The following is a 15,021-nucleotide window of genomic DNA, read 5'->3' as shown; positions in this document are numbered from 1 at the left end:
TTAAAGGTTAAAGATCGTTCCTTGTGTGAGCACTAGCTACTAGCACACACAGTGAAAGTTATCCAGCTCAAGTAGAAGTGTTTACTGAAGGCTTATTTGAAAGCAAACATTAAGCATTATGTGCGCTGCTAAAACAATAGGCTCTTAATATATTTTTCTCATTCGTTAAAGGAAGAGAGCTCTGGTTTTAGAATTCAAACCTGTGCTTCTGACCTGGAAAAGCAAGTCTTAGCCTGCCTGGCAGAAATGAAGCTCTTCATAACAGCCATTCCCTTTCACTCAATCAACAGCTTTTTTGAAGTCAAGTCACTTCGCCTTAAATTTTATCTAAAGCTATAAGATGCCACTTGAAAGAGCAAAAAAAGACATCAGTGTAGACAGTCATATTTAATCAAGAATTTGTGACGTTCCTTTGTGTTGCAAGGCATCATTTATTCCCCAGCTAGTACCTCAGCTGAGCCTAATTAGATAATGAAGTTCAGCTCATGTAAGAATTTACTCAGAATCCTAAGTGTTTTGTGTTATTTTATACTAAACCAGGGTTCATATATTTTAAAACAGACAAACAAAAAAACACAAAAAACTTTCCCGCTATTTCACAATCATTGTTTTTTAATTGAAATTTTATAGCTATGTTCCAGATTGCTGCGGTTACAGTCAGTGAACTGTTGGTGATTTCTGTCGGTGAACTTTAATCTGTAAGTGATTTTTAAATTCAGTTTTATGGGCCATTTCAGAGGCGGCATGATATTAAATAAAAAGGAGAGACTTTTTGCAATACGCATTTACTAGCCTGCAGATTTGCCATAGGAACCTGTTGTGTAAGGATTTTTAGAGTAAGTTTAGATGGTGCTTAATTAGATTCCTTGAAACTTTCAGAATTATTCCCCAAGATTCTCAGGGACATATTTAAGGTGCGACAGCCTCCCCTGTACTTGGGCAGAGGCCAGGAGATTAATCCAAACCATGGGACTGTTTGTTTTCTGAGTCACTAAAGTGGAAAAAGCACATAATGATGGGAAACAATGAAGCAGAACAGACTTGGTCTTACATGAAGCCTTTTAACACTATTCCTAGGAAAAATTCCCTGAGGACTTTTGGCAGCTTCCATCTTTTGTAGCTGTTTCTGTCCTTTGGCAAGACAGACCAAAGTCTGTAGCGATTATTCATGCTGGTCTGTCCTGGATGGTGTCAGGGGCTCCTACGTGCACTGGTAATGTTTCCTACAGTGTTTTCCAGTGTGGTGGCAGTCTGAGGAACATTACTGTAGAGCTGGCAGCTGTGATCGTTTTAAGCACTGTGTCATCCAAATGGGTTCTTGTCTCTCTTAATGCTGTAATGTATACTGGTAGTCTGTTTGTGCTAGCAGCATTGTGCTGATGTTGCTGGGAGAGCTGAACTCGTCATAGTGGTTTTGAGATGTGTCTTTTAAACCTGTTAATGTATACAGGACCAAAGACAGCATGGTATCTGGATTCAGATGGGATTGCAACTCTCCAGCCCTAAGTTAATTAAACTGTGCTTGAAGGTATTCATGATAACCTGAGAACAGAAAGTAAAGTTACCTTCTTTTAATGTGCTTTACAGCCCTTGTTTTATCTCAGATTCCATGATCGTAGGATAAAAAGGCAGCTGGCTATTAAGCAGGGCATCAGGAAGTCCCCGATGGACTGAGGAAATTAACTGAAACACAGTTACACATATAGTGATTGTTTGTATATCCTGCGACTATTTCATTCAGTGTGAAGACTCTGAGTTTGCTCATGCCACCAATACCAGTACAAAGACTTTGGCAAGTGTGTTTCATTTCTGTTTATGTATGTATCTAGGCAACATCTCCTAGTCACACACTAGATGATTACTTCTGTGAGGCACACTGGAAAACCAAAGAGCTAGTGATTCATGTTTTAGTTTAGAAATTGAACTGAACTCCAGACACTTAATACTCACGATGAATGTATGCCAGAGGAGTTACATGTGTACCAAAGAACAGAAAAGTATCTGAATTGCTGGGTCACCATTTCTTCTTGATGCGTGTTCCTCACTGAATCTCTGTGTCACTTGAATATATATTCCGCTTTGACTTACTCTAGCTAGTATGCCAAACAGAGGGAAAGAAGATGCAATAGCCTGGACTGAGCCATGAAGGAAACAAGCCTGCTACACCTTTGAAGTTGCTGGCCCAGGTTGTTACCCGTGTCAGATAGATGAGACTAACAAAGGATCTTGCTTCCTTCTGAGCACCTTGACAGAGCACGGATGATTCCATGCTGTTTTCTATTAACAGTGGACAGGCAGTGCAATGGGATTCCACCACAGTGACTCAAACTTTATGGGTTTTGGCAATTGGTAGCGACTTTAATTAGCCTGTACATGTGCCCTGAGACAGCTTTCTTTATTACTAGCTTTTGTGCGTAATTAAAGGAGTTTCTTTCTGACTGAAACTATAGTCTTAGCTAATATTTTGCTTTGTTACTGCCTTATCTTGATTCAGATCCCAAGTCACCCAGGCATCTGGAGGCAAAGAACGTGGTGTGCATAGGCTTAGAGTGAAAGGATCCACTGAGATTGCGAGTTAAAAGGATGAGGATGATGGAGTTATTAATACTGGTGATGAGGAAAATCTTTGAAAAGAAATCAGAGTTCAAACTAAGGTTACGGTCAGACATGCATGGAAGTGTCAGAGGAGGGATGCTGAACAGCAGACAGAAATTAATTTGCAAATATAGAGTCGAGAAGCAGCTGAAGACAAATCCAGTGATAAAACAGTATCAGGATGTAAGAGGAGACTTTTGGAAGTCACATGCAAGATGCAGCCAACTGGTGGGGGAGAGAGGTAGATGTTTTACTAGCTATGAAAAGTATGCGCTGTCAGGTTCTAATGTAGTGTCTGAAACGCTTCAAGATTCTGCATGGGAAGTAACTGTAGAACATAATGCTTGTCACGTCTTCATCAGTTAAAATGATTGCTAAAATATATCCTTTAAACAAGGTTAAATCAGTTTTTGTGTAATGTAGACTTTGTTTGAAACAGATGAAGATAAACTGGAAACAATTTGATTAATCTAATTTATTCCTGCATATTGATGAAGTAATTTACGTTGTTTAGCATTTTCTTTAGCAGATGCAATACTTAGTCTTTGCGCTGAAGAGTTAACAGTTGAAAGACAGGACCCCATCAGTGAGAAGGCAACAATCTAAGGTCACACTGCAAACCACAGCACTGCAAGGCTGTCCAGGTGTCCCGTGTCTAACCGGGGTGTTCTATTCGTAAGCATACTACCTCTCTGTACCCAGACTGAACTAGCAAATGCCACCTACCTTACCTATTATAATGCTTCACTTGGAAAATACACATGTAACAAAATATTAGCCATCTGGCTAACACACAAGATCATTCCAGAGATAAGTCTAGCGCTTCAAAAGGGATTATTTCAAGTAAATGAAATTCTGCGTGGAGAATAACATTTGTGCAGGAATGAGATTGCACAGAATAGAATTGATCCGAGGGCTTAGGTTGTGAGGTGGAGCACCTAACAAGATGTCTGGTTCTCTGCTATTGTATTAGATAAAAGATGGCATTGGTATTCAATCTATTTTTCAAAAACTTACATTGGAATTACAGTTCTGTAAGATTTAGAGTAAATCATTATGGATGTTAACAAAAAATGTTGCATTTCTACCACCCTCCAAAAAAAAAGAAACCCAAAACAAGTTAAACATCTTCCGCGTTTAGATTTTTACTAATGCAGCCTAGGTGTGCTTTCGGGAGTCCTTCCTCCTTTCTTCTATAGCCATAGACATAATAACTTGCCAAGTTGTTATCCTGGGAACCCAACTAGCGTAACTTTCAAGTTATGCTTAACTTTCTCTGTAACCTGTGATTACCCTAAGTGCTAATAACAAATCTATGTGTATTTGTATCATGGCACTTCCCAAATTAGACCAAATAATTAAGGTGCAAAAATAACACCCAGAGGTCTGCCTGATCCATATGTTAATCAGAATGGAATTTATATTATCCTCTTGCAACATAACACATTCAGGGAAGCAACACCGTACATAGAGGCACAGCCACACCTAAACCAGAAAGTCCTTTCTCCTGATCCCCTTCTTTTTTTTCTTTTTTTTTTTTTGTAATCAAGAAAAAAGTTTAAGTAGGCAATACATATTGACAGAATTGTGGCCTTCATGACTCCAGTGTTAATGTATCTTTGATTCTTTGTAGGCAGCATCCTGAAAGAGTGTGAGCAAGATCTGTGTAGGTGAAGGAGGCAAACAATCAGGGACAGAAGTGAGAGAAAATCGATTGAGAGCCGGTGCGACCCCATATGCACTAATGTTATTGCAAAGATAAAGTTTGGGTCAGAGGGAAACTTATATTGGATATTCGAGTTAAGCATATCAAGTTTTCAGTAGTATAACATAAGAAGATAATGACAAGAAAATCAAAGGTGTTGGTGAGGTGGAAGACAATGGTATACTGAATTGAAAGAGGGAAGCGGGGGGAAGATAAAATTAGTATCAAATATTAAGCAGTAAAAAAACAATGGGAGAGTTAGCAATGGTAATGCCACTGAGTCTGAGAGCATGTCCTTACAGTATGGGATGAACCACAGTCACAGTGAGCTGTCAGAAGGGAAGAATGAGAATTTAGCACAATTACATTTGTTTTCCCATCCACAGGACTCTGGGGAGCTCCAGTCAACAAAAGTGCTCTCTCTGTGATTTCTGTGGTCAGCACACAGGAAGCCGGAGATCACAAATAGGTAATAGGGGCTGAAGTAGTTGCCGGTTATTTGAAATATGACCTTCTATGCAGATATTTTAAGGGGGTGTGGGGACTAAGTAATGTGAAAACAAATTGAAAACCTTTCTTGGCACTGCCTTACTTGCAGGCTAGTTGCAGCGTGTTTCTTCCAGTAAATCATCTGTGAGGCAGGCACAGAGAGACACTGGGCTGGTGGTAAGTGCAGTCGTTGTCCCAGCCTTTTATCCAGCCTAATGGTGACGGTAGTTACTTTAATGCAGTGCTCAGGAGCAGTGGTTGTGGACCAGAACCCCTTGTGATAGGTGCTGTACAAACCTCCAGGCTTTGGGTAAATCTTCAGAAATAACCCATGTGACTTAACAAGCTTATGTCTCATTTTAAGAAGTGATTCAGGCACTTGGCTGCTGTTCTCCCATTGAATTAATTTCCTTTCCCTGTTTGGCAGATAACAGAAGTCTTTCCTATTTGCACAGTCTGACTGCTGCTTTCTTCAACTTGCTGGTTTTGCAGAGTTTTTTTTCAAAGGTATGAAGAATATATCATATTTTCATGGGCAGCATCACCAGGCCTTAGTATTAGGGGATGGTTGGTTGTTCTGCCAAAAGTGTTAATGTGTTTTCTGCTGTTCATACGACTTAGATTCCCCAGCTGGTACAAGTGCCTTTGATGTCAGTTGACCTACATAAGCAGAGAGCAATTGGGGGAATTCATAATATGTTTGAATATAATGTTCATATCTTCATGGTTCTGAATATGGCTGCTTTTTTTTTTCCTATTGTCAGTCTTTTTTCTTTTGAAATCAACAGTCCCTGAAGCTTGTGTAAGTTCAGAGAGGCTGCTGTCTGTTGTAAACTGAGGTGAATGTGTGATTCTGAGATTGAATAATTGATGATTAAGTTGGATGTTAGCGACAACATCTCTGTTCCCTCTCTGAAGCTGCTGGAATTGCTGGAAAAAGCTTTTTATGCTGCAGTTAATGTGGCTGTAATTATAAGAGTTCACTTGATATCAAAGCTTTTGCAAACTGTTCATATGAAGATCTGGTTAACCAAAATTAATGGTCGTATATGAGCTACTTCTAATTTTAGGAAGTATCAAGTTATTAAAAAGAGAACAATTTTCTAAGGAAGTAGGAATAGTCATGTCATTGCAACAGGCTGCAGTAGAGGACTGAAAGGTAAATGGACCTTCAGTTAAGAGACTGAATGTGTTAATCTCTGAATTAATTCATTAATATGTGACTCGGCAGATTTTATACAAGAACACGACATACATGTTGCATGTTGTCAGTACATTACAGTACATTACATATGTGAAATGACTTTTTTCAGCTGAGGGTGTTGTGGTTATGCTTTCTGCTTTTGCTTTAAGAATGTTTGACAGGAGATGGGAGTAAAAACCCTCTCCCTGAGGGACTGTGCATCCATTAGTAGGTAGATTGGCTACCTGGCTTCTGCTCAGCTCCTTAGCCTTATTTAAAGCCCCTAATGAATACTGCAGTACAGAATGGCTGTTACTTCTAGGACTGTAAGTATTTTTGATCCGTGAATCACCTTTCCAATTCGCCAGTGATTTTTTGTCTAAGAAACCTGAAAAGCAGGGGGAAGTTATCTGCTTAACTGTTAATGACAGATGCTGGTGGAAGTGGGATACCCAGAAATTAATTTTTAAAGACAGGTTCATTAATGCACAGAGAAATAACCCCAGTGGCCTTGCCGAAAAGAAAACTAACATGTCAAACTAATGCAATACTGGCACTGATGTTCTTCTCTGACAAAACGCTGGATATGCCTTTTCCTATGGCTGTCCCCTTCATGTCACTTTTGGTTATTTAGAAGAGGGCTATTAACATTATTTCCATGTTCTGCAATGACCAGTTCATCCATCCACTCTGTTGCCTCCTGTTGTTCGAAGTCTAGTGTAGTATTTCTTAATATCTCTCCCTTTTTGTATCTCTGATCTTGTTTCATCCCAGCAATTACTCTTTCTCTCAGCCCGTGTTCTTGTGTCTCTCTTGTGCTTGCCTGCTTTTGCCACCACTGTTTTTATGCACCTGGCAAACCCTAAAACTTTTTTACCCTCTTTGTCTGCCAGAAGACATCTCTGTGTGTGCCTACAAAAAACCCTTATAGCAGAGGCAAATATCTCTTTGCAGAATCAAAAGTGTTCTATGAAAGGACTACCTAAAGGTACTCAGGCATAAATCACAGGAATCACTGCACTTATTGGGAGTTGGGGAGGGCTTGCCTTTTTCTGAAGTATTTGAGATTGGACACGCTGTTGTGGTGAAACAGCAAGCTAAAGTGATCCAACTGAAGATCTTTTGGAAATAATTTTTAGCTATATCTTGCTTTTGTTACCAGTGTAACATGTGGGCTTCAATAATTTATTTTCCACTAGCCAGCCAGGCGGCAGTTTTGATCCCCACCCCCCCACCCGCTTCTGGGTGTGGTATGCCTGTTCGGTTATCTGAGCATGATTCAGCGGGCCCCAGAGCAGAGCTGGTGCCTTGCTCTTCTAGCATTTATTGCTTGTAGCAGACGTCATTTAGACTTCTTACAGCTGAGATACTCTGGCATTTACACGCTGAACTCTGAGCACCGATAACCGAGTGCTGATGGTGCGGAGCTATAGCTGCAGGCTGGCGTGAGCTGGGTTCGCCGTGTGTGAGGCCAGAGCAGGAGGGTGCAGCTCTGACTCGGTGGCAGCGAGTGCCCAGGTTGGCGGGGCGCGGTGTGTCCCGTTTGTGTCCCCTGTGTGCCCAGGAATGAGGTGCTGTGCTCTGCCCAAGACCCCCAGCACCATCACAGCTGCGCTGCCCTGGGCAGCCCGAAGCACAGGCTGCAACGGCACGCTGCTGTCCCTGTAGCGCAGGGGAGAGGCCTGGGGGTAAGGGGTACGGGGGCCGCCTTCCCGGGGGCACTGGGCAGCGCCGCGGGGGCCGCGTTCCTCGCACCCGAGAGGCGGGCGGCTACCGAGCAGCTTCGGCGGAGAGCGGGGCTGGGGGGCGAGGGCTGAGCCCCGATCCCTGCACCCCGGGGCGCCGCTCCCGGCGCCTCCTCCGCAACCTCGGGGGGCCCCGGGGACGGGGCCAGGGCCCTGCGGGACACGGATGCGGAGGGAGCGGCCGCTGCTGCCCTACCCTTGCCCACCGCGTCCCTCTCCCCTTCCTGCTGCGGGAGGCGGGCGCGGCCGGGTGAGTCAGCGCCGGGCCGGGGGGGCGCCGGGGCGGGGAGGGCCCGCCTGGCCCTACAAAACCCCGCCCGGGCCGCCGCCGGCCCCAGCCGCTGCCAGAGCCATCGCTAGAGCCGCCCTGCCCCGGCCAGGTGAGCCCTCGCTGGGCGCCCCGGCCCCGCCGGCGCGGAGCGGGGGGAGGCGGCACGGTCCCGTGGGGCCGGGCCGGGGGTGCGGGCGGGCGTCGGGTCGCGGTAGCCGCTTTCCCGGTGGAGCGGGGCGGGCGCTGCGCGGCCGCGGAGCGGGGCGGTGGCCGGGTGCGGCCGCCGCCCTCCAGCGCCCCGCGCGTTTCTCTTCCCTCGGCGTTCCCCGCCCGTTACTTTCCCGTGCCCGGCTTCGCGTTGGAGCGGCGGCCGCCAGGGGCGAGGCTGCCCCCGGAGAGCTTCGTGCGCCCCGCACCGGCACTGGGTGTGGCGGCGGCGCTCGGGGAAGGGAACGGGTCCCAAACTTAGTCGAACTTCCCCAAATGCTCTTTTCTTCCCCTCGTTAAGGAGAAGGCGGCTCAGCTGGGTTAACGATGATGCTGTACGGTCGCTTTTCGGCCCGGAGCCCCGCAGAGCGGTGGGGCAGCCTCCCTGGTGGCGAGGCTGGCGTGACTCCCCCCGCCGCGGCGTAGCCCTCAGTCGGGGGCAGCGGCCCCTTCCCGGCTCCCCGGGCGCGGCGGCTGGATCGGCCGCTGGCGTGAGCAGCAGAGAAGCCCTTGTGCTGGGAGCGCTCCGGGTGGGCAGGGCTTGCCGAGGTTTGCCTTGGCTTTCCTCGGCCGGGAGCCCTGTGCCGTTCCTCGCTCACAGAGCCAGGCTTGGGCACGGCTCTCCCGCCCTGCCCCAGCCGGGAGCAGAATTGCAGAGCTCTTGCTGCCTTTTGGATTGTGAGTCAGCTTGGACACCACTTCCTCCTCCCTCGAGTGAGGAGGGGAGGTAGGGCAAAGGAATGTTGTCATGTATTTTTAACTGGAAGAGAAGTGAAATGATTTCAGGATAGTCATGCAGAAGTGAGTTGCGTTCTTATACACGGCAGCTTTAATTATGTTTAATGTTATTTGCTCCTATGTTCATATTCACTCTGTCTGCACAGAGATGTGCAGAACCCGACATTTAGGTCAAGAGTGAAAGAATCTTTTGGAACCCCGGTGCCCTTGAGTGATCCACCCCTATGTGTGCCTTCTGTTGGCAGAGTGAGTTGTGATAAGCAGTCTTAGTGAGTACAGTTCCCACTAGCTCATGTATGGAATGGTTTGCCTTGATTGAAAAAAAAAAACAACCAGTTTTTCCTATAAAGTCTCAGAAGCGAGAATAACTTGAATTTGAAGTCTTAGTTTTGTATGTGTATTGTATTTTCCTGGAATGGAACATCTCCTGTGTTATTACTGGTGTCTGTGGAAGAGAACGGTTAAAGTATGTTTGTGGTAGCATGGTTTGATGGGTTTTGAAATCCTTTTCTTTAAAGCTGTTTTTTAATTCAAGTGGTGGCTTTAAATGATCTGCTAAACCTTATCGGGTGATGTGAGGAGATACAGCCTGGCTCATTTGTACTTGTGGGTAGTACTGTATATAAATGAATGAATTTGAGTCCTTATTTCATTTACAGCAGATGTTGTGGATCTTCCTTGCTCTCCCTCATCTCCTCTGTTGCCAGGCCTTGCCCTCGTTTTTGGAGACCTGACACAAATGTGCTCCAAGTGAAAGAGTTTCCATTCTCTCATTCTGGGGATGCCGTTTCCTTGGCTCAGATGTCTGGGAACACCCTTTGCTCAATCTTGGTCTACAAGAGTATAAGTGCTTCTTAAAATGCTAACTCTGCTTATTGAGCAATGTAGTTGTTTGTGCATACCTGACACTTTTTTCCATGGATCACATGGGATTTTTCTCTGTGAAAATTCTGCCCCTGGGAGGTGCCCCTGGGAATCGAGATATGGGGCTGCTTTTAAACACACACTCCGCTGTCACCAAACAGTTATGGGGATAAGGTACTGAATATAGACTAGGTCCAATATAATAGCAGATTTGCAAGCCAGTGATTACGGTGGGGGTCGAGGTCAAAGCAGATGCTATCTCTTTTAGTAGAATAACGTTATGATTCAGGATTATGTAATGCGGTTTTAGGAGGAGAACTGGTTGTAGAAACTTGCCTTAAGGTGTTGAAGTATTAGCTTACAGCTGGAAGGTAGAAGTTGATTCTTTTCCAGTCTAAGGAAGAACAAGTTAGTGCAAGTATTTTCTATTTACATGTTCAGACTCACCCATTACTTGTCAAAGCTACATCAGATAAAGTCAGTCCATCAGAGAACAGTGAGAGTCTGTTCTCAAATGTGAGTGCCTTACAGAGCAGGGTGTGACAAGAGATGCGTTTGTTTTCTGAGCAAAGATCTTTCTCTGCAAAGATTCTTGCAAATACTCCCGTTTTTTTTCTTTTGTCAGCTTGCTGCTGATGGGCGGTCTGTTGCTGTAGCATTGTTGTGTGCTGATGATATGAACCTCCCAGTTCCAGCTCTACGTGAGGGTGTGTTAGTTCTGTTCCTGGACTCTGTCCAAGTTTTTTGTTCCAACAAGCCTGATTCAATGTGGGTTTTAATTGATTTAGAAACAGGAGTCTTGCAAAAAGCCATTCAGTGATTGTTTTGTGAAAGATTATACTGCAATTACTTTGCTTCAGCTTTCACTGGTGTTTTTTAGTTCTGTGTGACAAGCAAGACTTAAGGACTTGGTATTGGTTGTAATACTGTCAGAGTACAAAGGTCTCATTGTTAGGCATTTCATTTTGTTAAGAGTAAACATTAATAATTTCATAGCTCAGTAATGTATCATCCCCCTCTAACCAGCATGGTTAATAGTGCCAATAGCAGGTAGCAGTTTATTGCAACTTCTGTAGCCTGTCTTTAAAGGGCTGGGTTGGATTTTTGCTCTTAAAAGATTTATTTGCAAATAAGTTGATGCATCACTGTGACTTTCAATCTCTGACTTATTTTTCCTCCCCTGGGATCTTAATTTTTCCTTGAAGTAAAGTTGCTTTTGTTACTTATACCTAGGTTGCTTCAGAAGATGAAAGGTTTTCTTTCTGTATTTTAACCAAGGAAAGGTGTGATTACTGCAGTTAGACTACAAAAGCCATGTAATAGAGTTTCTGCATTTTATTCTCGTAACTCTTGCTATATCTGCTAAAAGAAAGGATTTCTCTTTTCTATTGATGTACAGGAGGTTTGCAAGAGCTAAAACAAAAAATAAACACTTGTTTTGGAGTTTTAACCAGATCTCCGCTATTAAGAAACTATTTCAAACTTCATATTGGTTCTCTGAGCTCCTGGCTTCAGATTGATCACTGAGTGGAGAGGAGTTTGGTTTGTCTGGGAAATTTGCCTGGGCGGCTAATACTGCTTGCCTGAGAAAGCCCTGATACCATCAGAAAAGTGACTGATGGATGATAAAAAAAGAATCTGAAAACCTGTAGAAAGGAGGTACCCAGGACTGTCTTGCACAATAGCGGGGAGTTGGCTCGGAAGGCATGGTATCTGGGAGCTGGACGGGGCCGGGTAGGTGGGGGGGGAACTGGCAACAGCGTGGAATTGAAGGGAGTGGCACCCAGTGAGGCGGAAAATTATGCCATTTTGGTTCCAGGCTCAGTTATCAGACAGTGGAATGTCGCTGGTCTTGAGGTGTTGCTATCCTTTCTCCTACCGCTCATCAAGCCAGCCCTTTTCTCTGTTTGATAATGCTGTCTCTACAGCTTGGTTGTAGAGTTCCTGAGAAACCAGCTTCAGTTTCAACAGGCAAAATAATGTTTGCTGCAGGTGCCAACCTGGATGCCTAGAAGGTAATGTGAGTGGCAAAGTCTGTCCTTTCAGTAGAGGAATTCGAGAGCAGAGTTTTGGGAATGCGTCAAGCCTCTTAAATATTGCCTCTGGCTTATAACCTTTGGAAAAAATTTCCTCCTTAGTTGAGAGACCCTTCCAGTAAAACAGTAATACAGCTCTGGCAAACTTCCCTGACCAGAAATCATGAGTTGAAAAAATGAGTTGAAGTGAGTTGAAAAAAAAGGCAGGGCGTTGTAACATAAGCATATCCTATCAGTATTCATTTTCACAATGTGCTTAATCTGTCTCAGGGTTGGGTTTTTCCTTATTTTTCTTTATATATGTTAGCAAGATGTTATGCAGGTTCTGGCAATGGAGCAATGATATTGATTATCTTGCCTGACTGGCTCTCACTTCTGGAGCTGTCATTTTAAGAGACCTTATTACCTGGTAGCTGACAATCATGTCACTAGCAGGTGTTTGTAGCTTGTCCTGTGATTCTTATTACTGGGGAGCCACTGCAAAACCATGTGATATTAGAGGCATCTGTGGCCTGTGTCCAGGATTAAAGATTGAACAGCATTATGGTTTTATAAAACGTCTGCATGAACATAAATAGTTTAAATGTATTCCATGAGTACTTGAGGAACTGAGTGTCTGATTTAAATGCTACTGCTTATTGCTGCTTTTTGGCTTTGAGCTGGACCAGACTCTGATATTTCTGCACAGTTTTCCTGGTACTGAGTTGTAGGCTTAGTTGATTCTGTTTCTACAGTACAGATTCTCCAGTTCCTAAGTTTAAGTATTTAAAATGCAGAAGAAATGTTGTTTTTTTTTTTTTTAAGGAGTAAAGTTAAATTTTTATTGTACAATAGAATGAAGACCTTTCTCTGTTGCAGTGTTAATGGTGGTGTGGCTTGGAAACTCTTAAATCTGCTTTCTTGCTTGGGATTAGCAGATTCATTGGGCCATCATTTTCAGTGCTGCAGTATTTCAGGACTATATAACATGCTGATGTAATTGTAAATATATCTAAGTCTTCTTGTTTTGTTTTTTTTTTTTCCTCTTCCTCCAGCATTCTTTCAAGATGTCTACTGTCCATGAAATTTTAAGCAAGCTCAGCCTTGAAGGAGATGTAAGTATTACTATCTAAACAAGAAAAGTTTGTTTTACTTAAATGCCACATTTTATTTCTTCTACAGGACTCTCTACCAACAATTGTACTGAGCTGTACAGTTTACAAGATTCCACACATCTCTTCTACTTAGACTTATGTTGACTAAAAACCTAGACAGCAGTGATCAGTTCTCAGCCACAAAGCAGCTGGGAACCACAGGACAATTACATGAGGTGACTAGATTTAATGACAGTTCTAACTGGCCAGCAGTACGAGCAGTATTCATGTCCTGGGCCATATAAAAGACCACAGGACAAACTGAATGGCTGGTTTGCATCTGTGGTCCCTCTTACTTCCAAAGGAACAAGTGAGTTAAGGATGATAAGAGAAGATGGAAATGTGTCTGGTTTTGCTGATACCTTCCAAGTTTTTGTTTCTGTTTCTTTTTCTTTTTTTTTTTTTTTTTTTTTCAATTAAAAATGGAGAACATTACTTACTGGGAATTAAAATATTGGGGATCATATTCCTGTAATAGTTGTCACAAAACGAAACTACCTCTTGAAAAAACTTATTTTCTCAAACTTCTTTTCTCATTTTCTGCTTTGAAAAGCATAAAGAAACTGGGTTTTGATTGTGTATTTTCCACCACATCTGCACTTACTTGGTAGTTTTATTGAAATACTGGAAAGCCACACTCTGATTTCTTATGTTGCAACGTTAGATGGTAGAGTTACCAGTGTAGTGTCAGGATCTCATGCCATGAATTTGTGGTTCTGTGATTGTCACTGAAGAGGAAGTGAATCCTATCCATGCATTATTTCATCACGTTGCTTACACACTTGCTATACTTGTAAATTTTATATCTGGTAACTCCAGATCTGAGCTAAGTACAAGCAAACTTTTGGCCTATTTTTGTTACTTGTTGCGAAATAAATTATACCATGTGATCTTTGTGAAAGAGCTGTTGCAAAGAACTGGCTGGTGCACTGTAGGTAAGTAGCAAAGCTGATTTTGTGCTGCAAAAGAGTCAACTCTTCAGATTTCTTGGCTGTGTTTGTTTCAGTGGAGAATTACTTTTGGAATAATATTTGAGCAATCTGTTCTCAAGGGCAGAAATATTTCTTCCATGATGTTTGTGAGTAGTTGCAAAAGTCAAATTTGAATATTGTTCCATGCCAGCATGTTCATCAGAAATCCTGCCATAGAGGCTAAGAAATATCAGGCATCTGGTTTGTTCTGTAGATCCTAAGCTGGAATACAGAATTATTGAGTACCTAGTTTACATAAAGGATTTGCCCAGTTCTCCGAAGCAAGTTAACTGGTGTTAAACACGGTACGTCAACCACCTATTTTTCTCCAAAAAAAGTTTTTAACCTTGAGGGTATAGCGCGATCATAGCTGAACCCAAGTCTTGTGCAATAAGGAATATGTGCGTTCTGCATCAGTGGTATAGCAATTGATTTGTTTCAAGACGAAGAAACTGGCTGGCTTGCTTCAGCCTGGTATTATCTTCTCCTTTCTTTAAGGAAAGGAAGGAGTTGAGGTGAAGTTAATCTATGCTTGCGGTCTGCATCTATCCACAAGAAAGTTGCCATGGTTTGGGTGGATCAGGACAAAAGTATGGAAAGATTCTGTAACATGCTGTTATGCTTCATCATATGCTCCATCTTTGCACTGAGAATTGAAAGCCTATATTTTAGTCAAGGCTTTATAGATTCCTTGCCAGATGATGTCAAGTTACTCAGTTTTCAAACATGACTGATGATTTGTTTGAAGACAGGGAATACTGAGATGTAGATATCTTGAAAGGGTCCTGGTTTTTTTCAGAAGAAATCGAGCCTCTTCAGCTTTCCTGTTAGTGATATGTACTTCTCCCTCATGTTCTGATCTTCCCAATAGGATTGAGTTTGTCAAGCTTGGAGGAAGTAAACCAGTTGGAGGACTTCTGAAGCATGCTAGATATGTGGGGAGAAAAAAAAGTCTTTCTCTGCTTTAGTCTGGCCTGAACTGCTTGTGCAGTTACACACTAGCTGGACTTCTACTGCCTCATCCTGGAAAACTTTGTATTGCACTAAATGGAATGTTAGTTGGAAAAACTCTCTTGTCTGAAAA

General features: G+C 43.2%; 1 protein-coding gene across 3 annotated transcripts in view; it reads left to right on the top strand.

Annotated features, from left to right (window-relative positions):
- Nucleotides 1-15,021, top strand: part of ANXA2 (annexin A2) — a 44,500-nt gene that overhangs the window by 6,474 nt on the left and 23,005 nt on the right. The window contains exons 1-2 of one of the 3 annotated variants that reach the window (XM_074599831.1): nucleotides 8,005-8,097; nucleotides 12,868-12,927. In XM_074599831.1, coding sequence (XP_074455932.1) covers nucleotides 12,880-12,927 — 48 coding nt within the window. In that variant the 5' untranslated portion in view covers nucleotides 8,005-8,097; nucleotides 12,868-12,879. Of the gene's footprint in view, nucleotides 1-8,004; nucleotides 8,098-8,863; nucleotides 8,923-12,867; nucleotides 12,928-15,021 lie in introns of those variants that run through there. The other 2 variants (XM_074599833.1, XM_074599832.1) reach the window with 2 other exon arrangements.

Source organism: Larus michahellis, chromosome 9 (assembly GCF_964199755.1).
Source record: "Larus michahellis chromosome 9, bLarMic1.1, whole genome shotgun sequence".
NCBI lineage: Eukaryota > Metazoa > Chordata > Aves > Charadriiformes > Laridae > Larus > Larus michahellis.
This window is presented reverse-complemented; position numbering and strand designations above follow the sequence as displayed.